Source organism: Anopheles ziemanni, chromosome 2 (genome assembly GCF_943734765.1).
Source record: "Anopheles ziemanni chromosome 2, idAnoZiCoDA_A2_x.2, whole genome shotgun sequence".
Taxonomy (NCBI): domain Eukaryota; kingdom Metazoa; phylum Arthropoda; class Insecta; order Diptera; family Culicidae; genus Anopheles; species Anopheles ziemanni.
The window spans coordinates 90577240-90594877 of NC_080705.1; the positions used below are offsets into that span (position 1 = coordinate 90577240).

At 45.4% G+C, this 17638-nt stretch overlaps 5 protein-coding genes across 5 annotated transcripts; all 5 read right to left on the minus strand.

Annotated features, from left to right (window-relative positions):
• Nucleotides 1–2539: 2539 nt before the first annotated feature.
• On the minus strand, nucleotides 2540–4080 carry LOC131281594 (guanine nucleotide-binding protein G(f) subunit alpha). The gene is made up of 4 exons (XM_058310937.1): nucleotides 3881–4080; nucleotides 3536–3802; nucleotides 2948–3467; nucleotides 2540–2707 (listed from the first exon to the last, which is right to left on the minus strand). The coding sequence occupies exons 1-4, from the start codon at nucleotides 4078–4080 to the stop codon at nucleotides 2540–2542; spliced, it is 1155 nt and encodes a 384-aa protein (XP_058166920.1).
• A 3740-nt stretch (nucleotides 4081–7820) lies between these two features.
• On the minus strand, nucleotides 7821–9059 carry LOC131284301 (coatomer subunit zeta-1). The gene is made up of 4 exons (XM_058313159.1): nucleotides 9030–9059; nucleotides 8567–8946; nucleotides 8409–8499; nucleotides 7821–8173 (listed from the first exon to the last, which is right to left on the minus strand). Exons 1-4 carry the CDS (start codon nucleotides 9042–9044, stop codon nucleotides 8126–8128), a joined length of 534 nt encoding a protein of 177 aa, XP_058169142.1. The 5' UTR covers nucleotides 9045–9059; the 3' UTR covers nucleotides 7821–8125.
• Nucleotides 9060–9830: 771 nt separating this feature from the next.
• Nucleotides 9831–11124, minus strand: LOC131294707 (uncharacterized). The gene is made up of 2 exons (XM_058322751.1): nucleotides 10849–11124; nucleotides 9831–10757 (listed from the first exon to the last, which is right to left on the minus strand). The coding sequence occupies exons 1-2, from the start codon at nucleotides 11122–11124 to the stop codon at nucleotides 9831–9833; spliced, it is 1203 nt and encodes a 400-aa protein (XP_058178734.1).
• Nucleotides 11125–12343: 1219 nt separating this feature from the next.
• LOC131294708 (salivary glue protein Sgs-4-like) lies at nucleotides 12344–13606 on the minus strand. Its single transcript, XM_058322752.1, has 5 exons — nucleotides 13537–13606; nucleotides 13265–13469; nucleotides 12992–13099; nucleotides 12675–12814; nucleotides 12344–12609 (listed from the first exon to the last, which is right to left on the minus strand). The coding sequence occupies exons 1-5, from the start codon at nucleotides 13604–13606 to the stop codon at nucleotides 12344–12346; spliced, it is 789 nt and encodes a 262-aa protein (XP_058178735.1).
• Nucleotides 13607–15173: 1567 nt separating this feature from the next.
• LOC131294709 (mucin-2-like) lies at nucleotides 15174–16340 on the minus strand. The gene is made up of 3 exons (XM_058322754.1): nucleotides 16253–16340; nucleotides 15524–16180; nucleotides 15174–15433 (listed from the first exon to the last, which is right to left on the minus strand). The coding sequence occupies exons 1-3, from the start codon at nucleotides 16338–16340 to the stop codon at nucleotides 15174–15176; spliced, it is 1005 nt and encodes a 334-aa protein (XP_058178737.1).
• Nucleotides 16341–17638: the final 1298 nt, after the last annotated feature.

Sequence of the window (17638 nt, forward strand, 5' to 3'; positions counted from 1 at the left end):
AAATAGTGCCTCGGTTGCCAAATAGGAAGGAATACAACACGGCCTAAAAAATTTCGACAAGATACCATTTATGAATGAAAAAAGAGGCGAAAGGACACGGAACCCGGAACGATTTGCGAGAAAAGAAGAGGGAATTGGTACACTTTCGAGGGACGACGAAAAAATTGCCTCCTCGTCTGCATGAATCCGGGACACAGAGTTTCGGGACGTTGCGCGAAAGGATACTATTTATCCTGTTTTTCCTCGGAGTGTCGGTGCAATGCAATGAGGAAAATCGAAATGTATTAGACCACAATTATCCAGTTATGTCACTAGTAAAACACAGTCACGAGCCTCACAACACACACTTAAAGCGAGGTACACATGTCCTGGCGAGGAACTGCCGTACAGACGAACTTCCGGTAAGTGGCAAAATGAGATGAGCCGGGGATGAGAAGATGAATCTACGAACGTTGAGGTGAGAGCAGCTGCATGTTTTATCCTCGGCGTTACGGAAAAGAAAAGTCAGAATTGACCGAAGGATAATGCAACACACAATTTAGTACACCGTCGTCGATTTTACATGGATGAACGGATGATGATACCTTTCCAACTCGCGCTGTTATCACTTTCCGTTCTCGAACAGCAAACCTCGGAGCACGGGAGAGCGAGAGCTCGAAAGGATGGTGGGAGGCGTTACACGACGTTGCGCGAAACGTGGTCCGATGCAGACTGATTGTTGTCCCGTCGTTTTATACATTCGCCTTTTGATATTTGTCTGCCTTAGGGTGGGTCGAGAGATCCGAACCTACCAAGTTCAAAGCAAGTAGGTTCACTGTGCGAAACCAGTCTACCTCGCATTTACCTGCACAATTTCTGCATTTGAAAAGATGATTTTCAATAAGGTTAACATTTGTAAGTTTTTCATTTTACTGTAAATTTATCACATAAAAACCAAACCAGCTTTTCTAAAGGAACTGGAACTATTCCTCCGGAACGGATAGTGTGCCGGTTAGCGGACCTACCGAGGTCCTCGAAACTGTTTCGTTTTTCTGCACCGATAATGGGGTGTAGCAAACGTAATCATAAACCAATATCTTTTCCCAGCAACCTTCGGCTTATCATTGCACAAACTGGTACATATAGAATCTCTGATAAATGTTCGTTCTATGGTCGACAAATGATAGTGCACTTGCCGCAGAGATATTGCAATCCAAAACACCCACTTCAACTTCCTAGTCTACCGGCGAAGTGGGCTTGTATAGACTTCAAGTGTGAAAAGATAAAATTATCGTTCCAAATGTCTTGAAGGAACCGCAATTATTGCACGAGTTCACACAGCCCGAATGTATAATGCACGTAATCAACCCAATTTTGTTGCAAGCTGAAGGTAGAAGATATAAACGGTAGAAACGCACTGCTTTTATGCTGGAAACGAATATGAAACTGAAATCGTTTCTGCAATCTTTCCCCGCTTGGAAACTAGCGGTTCTCAAAACGGTTTTCGGCTGCTCGGAATATGATATCACGCCGCGATGACGCTGGTTTTTCCCGTCTTTCCATGCTTCTTGGCTTCCCGCATTCCGTTCGTTTTCCTGCTAACTGCTCTCGTCTTCTATCTCTTCCCATTCCAGACACCACGCGCTCGATCCGTCACTCTTCCGCATTGGCCAGAGAATGCCGCCTGCACCAGCCGGCTCGCACTACTCACGTGCTAGGCGATTGTACGCGAGCGAGTGCGCGGATTCGAGTTTTAGTATGCGAAAACTGTGACTTCATTAGACATGAGCAAACATAACCGTCGCGGTTCCGTAAGATTTTCTCTTTGGAGAAAGCACACATACGGGCGCACGGCACGTACACCGTGCACTCACTTTCTAAGGTGTTTTTGTCATTTTTCCCGAGGCACCACGAGCACCATGTGCCGCACACCACACCCCCCTTCCGAACACACTACCTTTGAAATAACAGATTATAACTAACTGTTAGCACCTGTAAAACTACACACGCGAGTTGCGAAAAGTAACTGCAAAGATGACTTTGAACGGAGGATGCAATCGGCGCACAATTGACAACCAGATATAAAACCCGTTCAAAGCGGTAACTTCGGCTGCAGACCGGGACACAGGATTAAAATGCAATCGCGATTAAAACCGACCACCGAGAAGAGCAGGACGCGATACACTTTTTGCTGACCTACACACTGCTGGTGCGTAGAGTTGGAAGATTTCTGCTGGACCCAGTTCACAGCTGTCTAGTTCCTATTACAGGAATGATGTTCCCATCCGGAAAACCACATGAGTCCGACCCCGGAGCAAATTTAAAATCATTGGGAAACTCTTATTTCATGTAAATTTTGAGGAAAAATCAGACTTCTGCAACATGACAAAAGTAAGAAAATGAAATAGTTCGACTTGCTTGCAATTAGTATAATTTTATTAAAAACATATGTGATTATTTATTATTTAAAACATATTCTAACGATAGAGGTAAGATATTTTAACAACATTCAATAAATACACGCAGTATACTATTTAGATAGTCTTTGCAGATCTTGGCATTACAACACATCAACTTTGGACAGGTTTCTCGTCAGGATGATACTGTGCACGTCGCTAAAAACGGTTCGCACGTTTTGGGTGTCGGTGGCAACCGTATAGTGAAAGTAACAGGTACGCTTTCGTCCGATAAGGTGTGAGGTTCTTCTTGGTGGTTCGTTGGTAATATCCTGAGGGTAGGTAGGGGAAAAAATGATACCATTATAGCGAAAATTAAACAACCAATACAAAAATAATGGCACATTAATCGGTGTGATGCGATAATCGATGACAGTTAACAACACTATATTGCGTTATCAAACGGCGATGATGCGATGTGCGCCAAGTAGCAGATGTTATGGGCTAATCGTTCTGATAATAATGACGAAAAACAATTCCCATCCCCCTCATCATCACCAACATGAACTTACCACCATTTTGGACCTGATAAAAGATCGCGTGCGCACCAACTCATCGTACAGCTGATCCTTATCAGCGAACGCAACGTAATCGTCGTACTCGGGAAAGTAGGTCCTTATCGATTTCCCCGCCAGCAGTTTCTGCTCCAGCAAGTCCTGCTTGTTTAGAAACACAATCACACCGGTTTCGGCCAGAAAGCGATTGTGCCAAACCCCTCGGAACAGCTCGAACCCTTCCGAAAGGCGGTTCTGTTTCGGATCCTCGCGCAGCGTTTGATCGAAACCGGCGCAGGATATGAGGAACAGTACCGCGTGCACTCCTTCGAAGGCTTGCATCCATTTGCTCCGATGGTGACGCTGGCCGCCGACGTCGAACATGCGAAACTCCTGCACACCGCCACCCATCGAGTTGGCCATGCGCACATTGAACCGGGTCTCCTGAATACCGGTCGTCGTTTTGCGGCAGTTCAGAATGTCACTGTTCGTCGGAATGTACCCCGGCATTGAGATCTTTTCCACTCGATCCAAAAAACTGTACCATCGAAAGAGTTTCCCATATTAGTTTCGCAGTTGAGATACGAAAAAATTTCGAGGACTTACTATTTCACACTGTCTATCAGATGAAATTCATTCGAACGTTTGTAGCATCGTTTGACCCCCGTGTCGGACCAGAGTCGCCGGACGCACTGCACGTACTCTGTCGAGAGATTCCAGGGAGCTTGGGAGCCCATTCGCAGGATATACTCCGCACAGCGCTGGTTGGTGACGGAATCGAACTCGAGATCCAGTAAAACGACCTGCCGGACAAGCTCGTAAATCGACTCGTGTATGTTCTCATAGATGTCCGCCAGCTTCTCCAACCGTTCACTGAAAAACCAAGCACATAATTGTTGATTTCTAAATAAATGTGTCTATATAGACTATCTGGCAAAGAATAACACTTACTCAAAACTGTAGCTGTTTTGTATGTGTAAAATTTTCATCTGCTTGATGATGGTGGTTTTCCCGGATTCGCCGGCTCCTAGCAGCAGGATCTTTACCGGATCGCGGATCGACTTGCGCATCTGCACCATCTCCTTGGAGGACTGCTTTTTCCTTGCCTGCAGTTCGTGCGATGGCCGGCGGAAGCAGTCGATGAGCAGCATGATGGTGGGTGATCCCTCGAGGGTTGGCGTCCGGCACAGCCCTATCTCTCCTGTTCGATTCGGTTGTCGGCAACCGAATGAACACCAACGTCGCGGGCGAGCGTCTAAATAAAAATAGCAGAGGTGGAGTTTTAATTTGTGTAATTAACTTTTTCGACTACCATCGCGTTCAGCAAGCCCAGCCAGCCATGTCTTTTTTGGCGGTCGATCGTCAACGATTGGTTATCGGTTGGCACAGGGGCGCATCGATATCACCGCACCATATCATGGTCAGGCGATCTTTGCTCCTACACCCTGCTCTCCTCCCACCTACAGAGCAACTTCTTCTTCCACCCCCGCGAGGCGTGGGAGGAAGTGACATTATGGCTCAAATATTCATACTGGCGCGGCAGACATACCACATCCGACATACGTCGACAAACGTACGAGACAAGATATCGAGTACGATACCGTCTGTACTTTCCAACTATGAATGAAAGGATTTTCTATGTTTGTTCTGCAAACGACAAAGTTTATGGTACTGGCCGCGTGTGTCTAAAGTCGAGGGCGGGAGAGAGGGGGGTCCGTTAATTATGGCTGGAGTTTTATCGTTTGCACTACACTTCAGATCACGTGGAAGCATCGTGCCCATTCAAACAAAGTCTTTCTAATGAGAGTCCCATCATGCAAATGCGCTCTAAACCGCATATATAAAATAAAAATAATATTAAAATACCTAAGGATTTTCGTTTGTTATTCAAATTTGCAAAAATCTAAACCGAAGCTACCTGGTAAACATTTAGAAAGTCATTTTAGTTCGGAAGAGGAATTTATTTAGAGTGTATTGGCAACACGAGGAGTATCTAGCACCTACAACCTTAGGCAAAACCATTTGCCTGTACCATGATGTACCCTTTTCTACATCCTAATCTGTGCTACCGATGTCTGCGACGTCCCTTATCGATGCTAATTAAACACACCCGATGGGCAGCCAGTGCGAACACCAATTATATCTGCTGTTGAACAGATGTTAATTCCTGACCGCAAACCGACAGCGAAATGGTGAACTCGAACAAATATGTCTCGCACGTTTATCATAACCTCCGTAGAAAGGGGGGATTATATATGTATGTTTTTCTTGATTCTCTTCTCGCGGTAGCTTTTTCCACCACCTAGTCGGGTAGGGAAGGATGGTTTCGCTTCATTTTATCGAACCATTTCCGCCAGGAGTTATCATCGATCAAGTGGGGCAGCAATTTGCCTGCACTTACAAAAGGGAAACTTATCGGAAAACAACAACCAGTGGACAATACATCGACCGTAGAACCTGAGGCACTTTCGCTACAACGGTGGAGAGAAGGGGCCAGCCATTAAACAAACGTGTGACTACATTAAATCTACTTGTCGCACATTAAAAACATATATGGCGCCATTAAACTCGTGCGTGACGTCATGCGGAGGTTAAACATGTTCATTCATAAAACTTTATCCTCCGCAAAAACACTTGCCGGATGGGGTTAAAAACAACGAGCATACTGTTTTTTACATCAGGGCTTTTTTGAATCACCTTAATTCACCTAGATCTTTTTTTGAGTGGAACAGAAACGTGGCAGGGTTTTCATTGAGTGTAGCATGTCCGCTGAAAGCTAACCACCGTACAACGTGGCGTAAAATACGAATGAATTAATTTGATGATACCATGATGTATAAGGCCGTTGGGCAGGGGCTTGCTATCTGAGAAGATATCTCATTAATTGCTTTGAGGAAATGCTTGGAAAAACGATAAGAACCATATCGATTTCTAGGAAGTCCTTAAGCCACAGTACTTTGCTTAAGCCATAAGTTCAACATGACAACGAAGTTGTTGACGGGTCAACTGCCATTGAGAGGGGAACGGATCCTCTGCGATGATTCAAATGACCAAACATGATCAAAAGATTAGCATTATCAGTAAGTCATAGCAAAGAGTGTTTTTTCCCTCCTATTGCCGATGTTGTTTTTTAACAACAACGATGACTCGGGAAGGTAAAGGTGAATTTTAGTAGTATCACAATTTTTCATAACCCAAACAGGTTGTTGGAAACCCCAAAAACGATGATAAGTTTGTAGATAATTTACCTGTAAAAACTGGCCACTGCTTCGATGCTGATTTTCTCTCGTGCAACTCCTCCGTTGTTATCGGCAAAAAATGGCAGTTGATCGACAATCCAAACAGGTGCAAAATAAGGCACAATTTTATCTGCTCTCAATTCACGGATGCAATAAAGAATGCTCGTACCGGCACCGTTTTACACATCACGTATACACACCTTAGCCCCACGTTGGTTTCTTTCACTCTCATTTAACGAAGATTCAGCCACTGATAGGTACTATCAGTTGATGGAGGAGATGTTTTCCTTCTGTAATATCCGGGATGCACTTTATCCAAAAGATGAATAACAAAAAAAAATATGTTTGCACTTTGTACCCCCTCGTAAGGTCTCCTGAGTACAACCGTTTATGTGTGGCTTGTGTCGGCTCCGTGCCGTGACTGTTACTGCGTGAGCATCTGCCTGAAGTATTACACTATAAAGAAGGTACCAGCCCCCGCGGCCAATCGGACGCGAACGAAGGGAAAGTACACGTACCGGGGTGGCACTATCGGTATCATCCTACTTCATCGGTGATAGTAGTATCAGGTGCCATCGGCGGGGGTGATATGCTCACCAACACCACCCAACCGGACCGAGCCGGCCGTGGGCAACCCCCATGTGCGGGGGGTGAATGTACATGTTCTGGTAAGTCGATAATGTGACCCCCATCCTATATGGGCGAAAGGGGTTGTTTATGATTCTTTAAAGAAGAATGCAATTGCATTGTTGCATTCATACTTGCACATCCAAGCCAAATGCTTTACGTTAGACAGATGTCTGCTCGTGTATTCTTTTGCCTCGACAATTGGGGATTTACTATCGATAATACTATTAAACTGAAGATAAGTAAAAGAGGATCACGGAATCGTGAGCTCTATCTAATGGAGACCAGGAATCAATAGTGCGAAGTAAGCAACTGATTACAAGAGCGTATGGCATTGAAATATATTATTAAAAATCCCCTTCGTTTATCACTCGAACAGGTTGGATGGCATTTTTCGCGTGTTCTGCGTACTCATAAGCCATCTGAAAAATGTGGTTTTACATGTAACTTAATCCATCCACTTTGGGCGTCCACCACGGAGGTGGTCAACTTTTACCAACAAATATTTTCTTTAATTTACAATTGGCCCATTGGAGTACCGGGTATATATTATTTGAAAAGATGAAATGAAATAGTAAAACATATTGACCCGATAACACCATGTTATCAATCAAAACGCCGTAATTCAGCAATATCTAGACCACCGGTAAGTATACCTCAGGAACTGACCGATCGGCAGCTGGAGGGGAAGGTTACAATATTTGTGTACTTTGGCACTTGAATTAATTGTGCGGTCCAATATTGATACCGTCCGTCGATTTATCGATTTACCGTCCGCGTACCGTCGTTTACTCACGCTAGCAGGATGAACTCATTGCACGTATACTGTCTTCCGGGATAATGAACAGGATTTCAGATGCTACCTCTCCAACAAATAGGGTCGAGAGATGGTGACGCGTTCAATGTGATTACTTAACTGTTTCCTAATTGCTGAAGGGACATGGATTGATTATCTTCAATATACGGTCCTTTTCGGATCGAGTGGAAGTCGGAAAATTAAAAAATGTATATGTAATGTAATTTTACGTAATTTTTACTTTTATCCTCAGTGTAAGATAGTTGGTAATATTTTCTTATGGAACCGGGAAGATTCTTCCTTTAGCATGTTGATATCCACATAGCTCTTCCACCACAACACAGCGCCACAGAAGAAGGTACTATGAAAAAGTGGTACTATCTGCATATAACAGGCAAATTACTCTAAAACCGAATACTTTTAAGCCCTATCTTAGCCACTTGCCGGGAGCTCTGAATGTTACTGTTTTAGGTTTTAAAAATCCCTAGTCTTCCGTATTCTTTGCCACTTTGCCCACACCACTAATGAACGCCTTCACTTTAGAAGTGACCACTTTAGTTGCTCTTTTGCCGACTGTAGAACCTGCAAGAAGAGAAACATTTAATAAACAATTCCCTGTACTGAGTTTTAGAGATACCGATGGAGTGGGCGTGCATGTACGAAGTTCCGTGTTTTATAAATATTGCTTCATTATTTTCTTGTTCGTTTCTAAAGGCTCTGTGAGTTCCGTGTTAGTACTGAGTGCTATATACTGTGCCTGGGTAAGGAACGTGCAGGACCGCTACTACCAAAACAGTCCATGAATGGCATTAGTTACCTGTGCCACTGTTTGTTCGCCGATCGGAATATCGTCGTTTCGAAGATCTACCCGTTTCATCACGGACGCCGGATCTGCATCCAGGATAATGCTAAAATATTACCAAAAGAACACTATCAATTTAACTCATTCACGGGTCATCCGAGCCACGTACGTACCCTCCATCACAAATCTCATCGAAAGCCAGCATCACAATGTCTAGATTTTCCAGCACGGCTCGCTTTTCAAAGTTCTTTTTCAGTATCATCGTGATCGTGTCGTACAGGCAATTCAGCACGGATAGAAGGATCAGCTCGTTCTCGTGCGTACTACCCATCACGTAGAAAAACAAATCCACGTTGCTCTTGTACACGCAGGTTAATCCGTCTAACATGATGATCTCCGCGTCCGCACGGTGCGTTTTGCTAAACAGATTCTTCTCGTACGCCTTTTGCTCCTTGACGGTGGGAAATATGTTCTTATCGTAGTACTTGGCTAGTATTCGGTTACCATCGTAGTCCAGTATGCACATTCCCTTGATTGTGTACAGTGTTGGTTCCTGCTGACGCAAAGTAAACGATGACACACAAGAGTTAACACACAAAATAAGCTTGTAAAAAGAAAAGAACCGATATAACATACCATCAAAGAATCCATGACGGTTGCCTTCTGTTGCAGATTGCTTTAGTATATGATTATTTCAACTATACTTCGAGAAAATCTGTTAAAAACACGACAACAAACCGGACACAATTCCTTCGCCGCTGATGATGACCATTTGACGTGGATTTTGTTGACAGTTGTACAATAGAGTTGGACTCTGCGAGTCGAGATTCAGATGGTTCGAATACTCACTCCTCAAGGGAGCGAGTTGACTCAATCAGCGAATCACCGACTCATTCGCCGAAGCTCCTGGCACGTACTACGGTACTGAATGGTTCGGGGGTAATTTGAGAAAACAGCGTGAAAAACTAATTTGATCCTGCAATATCCATGTGTAACCGTAACTTCTAGCCTCAGGATGAGTAGAACAAATCATTGGTCATGAAGAGAATTTTTTTGATCACACTTATTTCCACTGTGACAGAAAATGGGTTTTTGGCACCCAATGGTAGCATTTTCCATATCCTTTCACGTCTGGTTTATTTCACGTATTGAAATTCGGATTTAGCGACTCGGATCGACGTCCGGATTTGATTCACAAGTTGTGATCTCCTACTGTGTAATAATGTCACAACAAAGCACACTTGCTCCAACGTCAGAAGTTGCAGCTAGCGTGTCCGGAAAAGTTGTCATTTGAAAACATCGTTGAATGGAAAATTTGAGTATGTTCGTAACTAACAGTGTAGGAACTTGTATTTTATTTAAGTGAAAATAGTTGAAATAATTTATTATGAAACGAAACTGAGTTTAAAACATAGGAAACGATACTCATCACCCAGACTATCTTTGATTTCTATTCAAACCACAACGTTTGCACGAAAAGCATACTGGAGGCCATATGGTCATCGGTTTACGGTCGGGCTCTTCCTGTGCGGCGGAATTCTGCTGGGCCGATGTGGCCTGTCCGGAACCGTAGAAATGATCCAGTGGTTCGTTCAAGTCAACGCGATGCACTGGTGGCATGGGAAGCGGGTTGCGGTGCGCGTAGTGTCCTGGTGCGGGTTGTGTACTCGGTGGAAACAGTGGAGTCGAGAGTCTCGGTGCGTACGAGTTGGTTGAGGGCAACGGGGGTACGTACGGCACAATATCACTATCTTCCTCCGTGCTTTCGAAAGATGCATTTTCGTCTAACTTGGGGGCGTACGTCGGAGCCGGTGTCGGAGATTTTCCTCCTCGGCATGCACACAATGGTGGAAATAGTTCGGGTTTCTCCGTCGTGTGACCTTTGCAACCACAGGATCCGGTAGATTTTGGATCACTCGATACCGTTCGTAGGTATACTGGTACCATCGCGGGTTTCTTAGATTCGAATCGACTGAATGCTCGTTCGTTCGTACCAACCCGCGGTTCAGGCAAAGGATAGTCGAAGTCCTCATCCGATTTCATTCCCTCCATGGATACCACCTCAAAGTCGATGTACTCGCCAGATAGTGGACGCCTTAGCAGCGGATTCCTTCGCGGACAGTCGCATTTTTGTATGCAACGGCCGTTATGTCGCACGAAACCATCTTTACAGACACAACTTGGATCCGGAATGCATGTCTTCGGAGGCGGTACACCCTTACAGTCCTGTTCGCAGGTTGCCTCACAGTATGGCCGACAGTAGGCAAGCTCCTCGTTTTGGCTGCACTTTTTCTGCATGGGCAGCACAGTTTTCGTTAGCGGCACAGGGCGGTACGAGTCATAAGATCCGTAAGATACGCTCGGCTTTTCTAGGAAAACCAAAGGAAGGTAAGGATTTGGCTATTAATCGACTTCACTATCGAATAATCCGTACTAACTTACGATTTTTCTGTACTGTAGGACACGCTTCCTTCCGAATGCAGGATCCCTTATGACGAACATATCCTTGCCGACAGACACAGGATGGTACGGAACCAGCATTCGGAGCCCTCCGGCAGATTGCATGAGAGCAGTCGTCAACACACGTCGGTTCACAGCACGGTTCCGCAGGTTTGAGTACCTCAAACGGGGAACACTTATCTTCCGTGAGTAAAAGACAAACGTACGGGTAAGTTTTCGGTGAAAACAAAAACACTGTGTAAAGTAAACTCACTCTTCTGCAGGTCTCCATAGTTGGCGATGGCGATAGTTGTCCCACTGGTGCTCAAAATTAGCGGCACAAACCAGCCACCGATGGCGAGAGCAAAGCCTGTCCAAAACTGCATCGTGTATCCAATGACGGAGCGGGGAGTTTTCGGTGACCCGGCTTCCAACGATTCCGGTGGTCCTATAGCTCGGGCCACCCGTCTGTCGGTACGCTTTATAAGCGGTATAAGCCACGCGTGTGACCACCTTTGCGGATAGCGATAGTGTCGATAGACGATAGAATTCCGTCACGTTTCGAGCACAACACACTTTCGGCCGATACAGCATCGTCCGAGCCCCCTAGTACTACCCTACCCAGCACGGTGATAGCTAGCCAAGGTTTTTACGGGTGATAAGTTCAAAATCCCAACCCCGGGAACTCGCCCAGGTTTGGCCGACCATCAGTTGTGCTATGCGTTTTTGTTTGATTTGTAAAAAAATGTCTCCATTTTTTAACGGCTTCATTGGAGGTAAAATGACTAATCGCGGCCAGCACACGTGTAGTAACGTGATCGTTGTACGTTGACTTTGTTATTAAAAACGTTTTCTGTGTATCCGCTTTCTCTAGTTGTAGAAGAAGGTGGATTTCAAAACACCCATGGGCAGTCAACAAACGGACCAAAAAATGAACTAGCTTACTAGGTATCAATGTGCCTGTTTCAACTAATTGAGTCACGATTCATTGTGGGATTGAAAAAATGCGAACAGTGTGGAATTGTTCAAAAAGCCAAACTCCAAGGCTCAGCAATTCTTTGAGTGTGGTGTATAAGAACTAAGTTCGAGTTCTTTATGACAAAAAATTGGTAACAAATTTTGTTAAATTGGGTAATGGAATATATTCCTATCGCAAATTTTATATTTTAAACGATATATTGTGGCTTGTAAACTATGTAGATTGAAGAATCGTTTGCAACATTTCACCATCTAGAAGGGCATTTCCATATTTTTTCTTATGTGACATCGATTAATAAGTTCTTTTAGAACCTGGCGTACATTGGTGACTCTATTATATGTAGGGTAAATTTTGTGATACGATGCTTAAGACATGTTTGTTCTGGATTTAGTACCCAGCATGGTTTAATGAAGGTATTTGATGCTGGAATATCTTAGTAGGACAAGGTTGAAATTTTTGTTTCATTTGATGCTTGCAGTTTATTTATTATTTAGACGCGCATATTTGGCTTAGTTGTAGTAATACGGATTACTTAACAACCGCCTCCTAGCAGGAGCACTTCACGGTTACAAGCGCACGATGCCGTTTTGGGAACGTACAGTCGGTAGCGGGAAGCAGACCGCGGGCAGGCCGATGGCTCGACACAGTGACCCTGGTAGCGCACAAGACCGGATCGGCACGCGCACGTTGGTTCCTCCACCAGAAGCAGGGGACAGGAAACGCCCGAGCAGTTGTTATCGCACGTCGGCTCGCAGCATTGCTTCGTGTAGACTAGCTCCTCACACGGGGCACAGGTCGCTGTGGAAGAGAGAGGGGAATCAGTTTAGCGTAGGGTAAAAATTCAGGAAGACTCTTGTTATTACGGGGCGCGGGTGTTTCACAGGGTGGCGTTGTGGTCTCGCAAGGTGGCGTAGTGGTCTCGCAGGGTGGCGTTGTGGTCTCACATGGCGCCGGAGTGGTTTCGCAGGGGACAGGATAGTAAGGCTGAGCAGGCCGGCCGCAGCTGCATGGAGATTGGGCACAACCGCATGACGGAACCGTAGGGTATTCGGGAGCCGTAGGATATTCGGGAGCCGTAGGGTATACGGGAGCGGGGGGGTATACGGGAGCCGGAGGATATACGGGAGCAGGGGGATATACACAGGGTGGCGTAGTAGTCTCGCAAGGGGCAGGGTAGTACGGAGCAGGAGTAGTTTCGCAGGGGGCAGGGTAGTACGGCTGAGGAGGTTTACCGCAGCTGCAAGGATATTGTCCACAGCCGCACGACGGCGATGGCGGGTATACGGGATCCGGCACAGGGTACGGCACCTCCACCGGGTATTCCGGTGCCGACGGATATGATGGATACTCCGGAGCAGACGGTTCAGCACACTGACAAGGTGTCTCCTCACATCGGTAGCATACGGGAGGAGCTGGGGTTTCGCACGGAGGTGTGGTCGTTTCGCATGGAGGAGTAGTAGTTTCACAAGGCGGGGGAGTGGTCGGACAACAGGATTGCGGTACACACTCTCCATTGAGGCGAACGTATCCGCTAGCGCACACGCAAGTCGGCTGGTACACTAGCAGCTTGTTACAGACAACATTCGAGCAATCACAGTCACAGGTTGGCTCGCAGCACGGCGGTGTTGGTTGCAGGACCTCATTGCCGGAACATTGAACTACGCATGGACAAAAGAGGAACTGTTGAGTATTTGAAACATTGCGAGATTACTCGGATCTACTTACAGTACTGCGGAGAAGCAGCCGTTACAGTTCCTGCAACGAGCAGGATCGTCAAAACGATCGCCGATTTCATGGTGGCTAGCGTTGTTCCTGTATTCCAAAAGGTCCTGCTAGTCAATGACAACTTGCATTGACTGCCTCCGAGCCGAATGATACTCACTGGTGGCGTCCACCAATAATTTATACCATTTCCCCGCTCACTACCGGGTTGCGGCGAAGGTTCTACCGGGTCCACCGATAACTCGCAGCGGAATGCCTGCACGATTCATCCGGCAGGGGACAAAAAACGGAGTCGACTGCTATCCACCAACCCGTGACACACCATCCGTAGGAGATCCCTCCTGCTCAACTGTCCACAGTTCGATCGTGCGCGTGAGGTAGATGGAATTGGTGGGACACACTTACCATGTTGCGGCACAATCGGAAAGTAGGTGTAAAAGCGCCGGTTCAACCACAGGCGACAGGTGCTTTTACACAAGTTTTTCCTCCGTTTATCAAACGACGATTGGCGTCGCGCTTTTCCTGGATAGTGTCCCGCATTCCTTGGCGCGTTTGCCGCAGACACGAGGAAATGGTATCGGGGAACGGTCCACCGCTTCAAAGGCCCTGAGGTATCAGTTTTGCCTACAGCTAACAAACAAGCGCCATTACTCAATGAATGTTGGGTACATTGTGAGGCGTTGAGAGGTTCATCCTGTTTTTTTTTTTGTGTCTGAGAAAGGCCAAGGAGTGGAAGGGAAAATAGGATACGGTAGCGTACGTGCTGGTTACGTGGTCAGGAATCAAAACATGTATTAAAACCGTACCAACCGTTAGGCAAGTCAATAAATGGAGTTGCAGATATTACAAAGTTCTACTGAATACGTTCTAGAAGGGGTATTTCTTTTAGAATAGAAACCTTTCCGTAAACCCGGTGTCAGTTTCTTTCCAAAAGGGGTGTAGTAAAGATTGGCTTTCCAAATAGGAATTTTCCATACCCCACTTTCAGATTCAATGTTGCCCACGAAGTGCTGAGACGTTATTCGCTTGAGTAAGTTATTCTTCCATATGCTTTCACAATGTTTTTATTTCATTTATTCATGTTTTTATTACAGCATTTGTATGGAGTTCTACGCCTTGAGAATATCTCCAATTCTCGCATGTTTCCAGACTCAAGGTTAAGCTGACAGGAGCTCAAGGTTAAGCTTCTTTCACTGCACAGAATACCCAAAGTGCATCCACGATATCGCCATTCTTAAGTACTAACGATGGCGCTAAGTTGTGACGTCTGCGACATCTCTTCGCCTCGATTTACCCTTGAAAAGCCAGGTTTTGCAGATGTTGACTGTTGTTCCCTTTAAGAAAACGTCTTGTTGAATAATAGCAAAAATGTATGTAAATGTATGATTCTTTTCAAATGAATGCTCTTTAAAGCATATAAGACAGTAATTCGACGATGGATTCGAATCCCAACCGAGACCGGACCCTCCCTTGCACGAAAGGAGCGACAGTTCACGCACACAAAGGGCACAACGGTACACAGTAAAGAAAAAGAAGGTAATTTTTAAAAATCCCAAATGTTCATGCTTTATTCCCTACCGGTACACTCTACATGGCCAGCATCAGATGCAAGTTAATATATTAAAATAAAATAGGTAACTCTAGGCGACACTCAACACCTCGCCGTTGCACTGCAAACATTGTGCGGCCAATGGAACGTAGAGACGATACCGGGAGGCGCTTCTCGGACAGGCGGACGGCTCAATGCAGTGGCCCTGGTAGCGCACGAGACCAGGCCGGCAGGCACACGTCGGTTCTTCCACCAGTATGAGAGGGCAGGCGGTGTCGGAACAATCGAAATCACAGGACGGTTCACAGCAGGGCTGCGTGAAGACTAGTTGTTCGCAGGCGGCGCACGTTGCTGCGAAGGACGAGATACCAACGTTAGTGAAATTAGTAATGTTCATAGCAACTTCTGATTGAGGTATAGCATAAAAGAATTTGGGATTACTTGGAGATGTTGGGCATGGGGTGGTGGTTGTCGTTGGGGGTGGTGTGGTGGTTGTCGTTGGACATAGTGTGGTCGTGGTTGTAGTTGTTGGACACGGTTTTGGGGTCGTGGTCTCACACGGCGTTGGTGGAGCTGTCGTTGGGCATGGTGTAGGATTGGTCCTTGGAGAGTACCGGTATGGAGGAATCGTTTGATACACAGGAGATGGTGGCGGAGGTACGTAGGACGGTGAAGAACAATTCAACGGGGGAGGCGTGTAACCGCAAGGTTTCGGGGTGTACATCGGACGAGGTTTTGTGGAATAAGGCGCCGTTGTAGTAGGACATGGTGGAGCACTCGTCGTCATCGGACAAGGCGTAGTGGTTGGACAGGGTGTCGGTGCAGGTGTCGTCGTAGCGGGCGTTGTTTCACAGGGCACAGTTGTTGTCTCACAAGGAGCTGGAGCCGGAGTAGTGGTTTCGCACGGAGTCGGTGTCTGGACCGCTGGGCAGCACGACTTCGGTATACAATTCCCTTCGTGACGCACGAAACCATCCAGACACACGCAGGTTGGTTGGTAAACTAACATTTTCGGACAAACCACCCGAGAACAATCGACTTCGCACGTCGCCTCGCAACATGGTGGCGTTGTGTGAAGTACTTCATACTCCGAGCAATCTGTCGAAGATTACACATCATCAATAAACTCGAATTTAATTCGAATCATTATCTAAATTACCAAACACTTACCACAGTCAACTGGATACATCATTGGAAAACTTACGGCAGCCACGGAGCTGGCAAAGGTTGCCGCCATGAAAAGTACCAATTCCCGCATTCTGGTAGACACACCTTTCGAAACCCTTAACCTTTTTACGAAATTTAGCACCCTTTCTTCTCTCTCTCCCTTGTATGACCTTGTGCTTTTACTAATTCGGCACTAAAAATGACACTCTTCTCCAACGTGTCTAACATTTTATACCTTTTTCTTCATACTGCAGCAGGAGATTAGGAGATTTAATTTATTTACTCTACCAAGCACGATCCTTTTGAACACAAAAGAATGAAAAAAGGAGAGGTTGAAGCACTCTATCACCCGCGCCGGCACTGATGGTTGCGTTTTTCGGGGGTCAAAAACTTGCATTGACACGCGATTAAGGTCACACCCGCTCGCAATATGACTGGTTCTGCAGAGGAATATGAGATAAAACGCTATCTTGGAACGCAACCACCATAACCGCTGTGATAAATGTAAAACAAGTGTCACAGAAAAGCCCTTTTTCATCAGCACCAAATGAATAAATTTGTAATTGAAATAACAAAACGACAGTGAAACGAAAACTTATTTTCATAAATAATAATAAGAAAGGTAATCATGTTTTTCCGTGTTTAGGCTATATTTTATACGTTTTCTGCTTTATTTCCCATTCAACATTTCGCACTCTCCATTGAACAACTATTAGTTTCGAACCATTTATTTTAAACTTCATCCGACTACTCAGAGAGGGTATTGATTGTTTGTGTATCGTAGTGTAAAGTTTCGTAGAGAAAGGACAGGTATTACCGCAACTCGGTTTGGTTGTTAACAATTTCGGACTAAAGCACATAATGGTAGGGCGGTTACGAGGCTCTATATACTAAGGCGCACAGTGGTGTTGATATTGATCTCCATCAGGGGAACACTAATTCCATGCTACAGTGTGCACTGGAAGCACTTTTCTACAGTTAAAAATGGTTCGGTTCGTTTTTTTTTTATTACCGTTCGCCTACTTTGCTTCCGTCCTCGGGGTTGGAAAAAGGGGTTATGGTTCTTCGCGTTATTTATGTATCTGTTTATTTTACTAACATATCTTGATTATTCGCTTAACGATAGTGTGTGTATACATTTGTTGTTTTTTTTTGTTAAACCTTTTTCATACCTATCCCACCTCCAAGCGGGGTTCGCTTTTGCCACAATTGATTGGTGTTTGACTATACAACGGCGAGAGGAAAAAAAAACTCAATAAACATTGATCTACTATTAGGCACGAATCGTTTATAGAAAAAAGGAGAATTTGCTCATATCTGACCATCGGTAAACACTCTAACTATACGGTAATGCACCACAGAACTCTCCATCGTAGGCATCTTGCTGTT

What these genes read in the sequence shown, in the direction of transcription:
- LOC131281594 (XM_058310937.1), bottom strand. Translation starts at nt 4,080, where the DNA reads ATGCTGCTCATCGACTGCTTCCGCCGGCCATCGCACGAACTGCAGGCA. An exon ending in CTGATAGACAGTGTGAAATA is followed by an intron (nt 3,468 to 3,535) that starts GTAAGTCCTCGA and finishes TCGATGGTACAG; the next exon opens with TTTTTTGGATCGAGTGGAAA. An exon ending in TTATCAGGTCCAAAATGGTG is followed by an intron (nt 2,708 to 2,947) that starts GTAAGTTCATGT and finishes ACCTACCCTCAG; the next exon opens with GATATTACCAACGAACCACC.
- LOC131284301 (XM_058313159.1), bottom strand. An exon ending in GATGAGATTTGTGATGGAGG is followed by an intron (nt 8,500 to 8,566) that starts GTACGTACGTGG and finishes GTAATATTTTAG; the next exon opens with CATTATCCTGGATGCAGATC. An exon ending in GCGAACAAACAGTGGCACAG is followed by an intron (nt 8,174 to 8,408) that starts GTAACTAATGCC and finishes CTCTTCTTGCAG; the next exon opens with GTTCTACAGTCGGCAAAAGA.
- LOC131294707 (XM_058322751.1), bottom strand. Translation starts at nt 11,124, where the DNA reads ATGGAGACCTGCAGAAGAGTGAGTTTACTTTACACAGTGTTTTTGTTT. An exon ending in GGAAGGAAGCGTGTCCTACA is followed by an intron (nt 10,758 to 10,848) that starts GTACAGAAAAAT and finishes TTCCTAGAAAAG; the next exon opens with CCGAGCGTATCTTACGGATC.
- LOC131294708 (XM_058322752.1), bottom strand. Translation starts at nt 13,606, where the DNA reads ATGAAATCGGCGATCGTTTTGACGATCCTGCTCGTTGCAGGAACTGTA. An exon ending in GGCTGCTTCTCCGCAGTACT is followed by an intron (nt 13,470 to 13,536) that starts GTAAGTAGATCC and finishes GTCCATGCGTAG; the next exon opens with TTCAATGTTCCGGCAATGAG. An exon ending in CCGCCTTGTGAAACTACTAC is followed by an intron (nt 13,100 to 13,264) that starts TCCTCCATGCGA and finishes CCCTGTGCCGGA; the next exon opens with TCCCGTATACCCGCCATCGC.
- LOC131294709 (XM_058322754.1), bottom strand. Translation starts at nt 16,340, where the DNA reads ATGCGGGAATTGGTACTTTTCATGGCGGCAACCTTTGCCAGCTCCGTG. An exon ending in GATGTATCCAGTTGACTGTG is followed by an intron (nt 16,181 to 16,252) that starts GTAAGTGTTTGG and finishes AATCTTCGACAG; the next exon opens with ATTGCTCGGAGTATGAAGTA. An exon ending in CCCATGCCCAACATCTCCAA is followed by an intron (nt 15,434 to 15,523) that starts GTAATCCCAAAT and finishes CGTCCTTCGCAG; the next exon opens with CAACGTGCGCCGCCTGCGAA.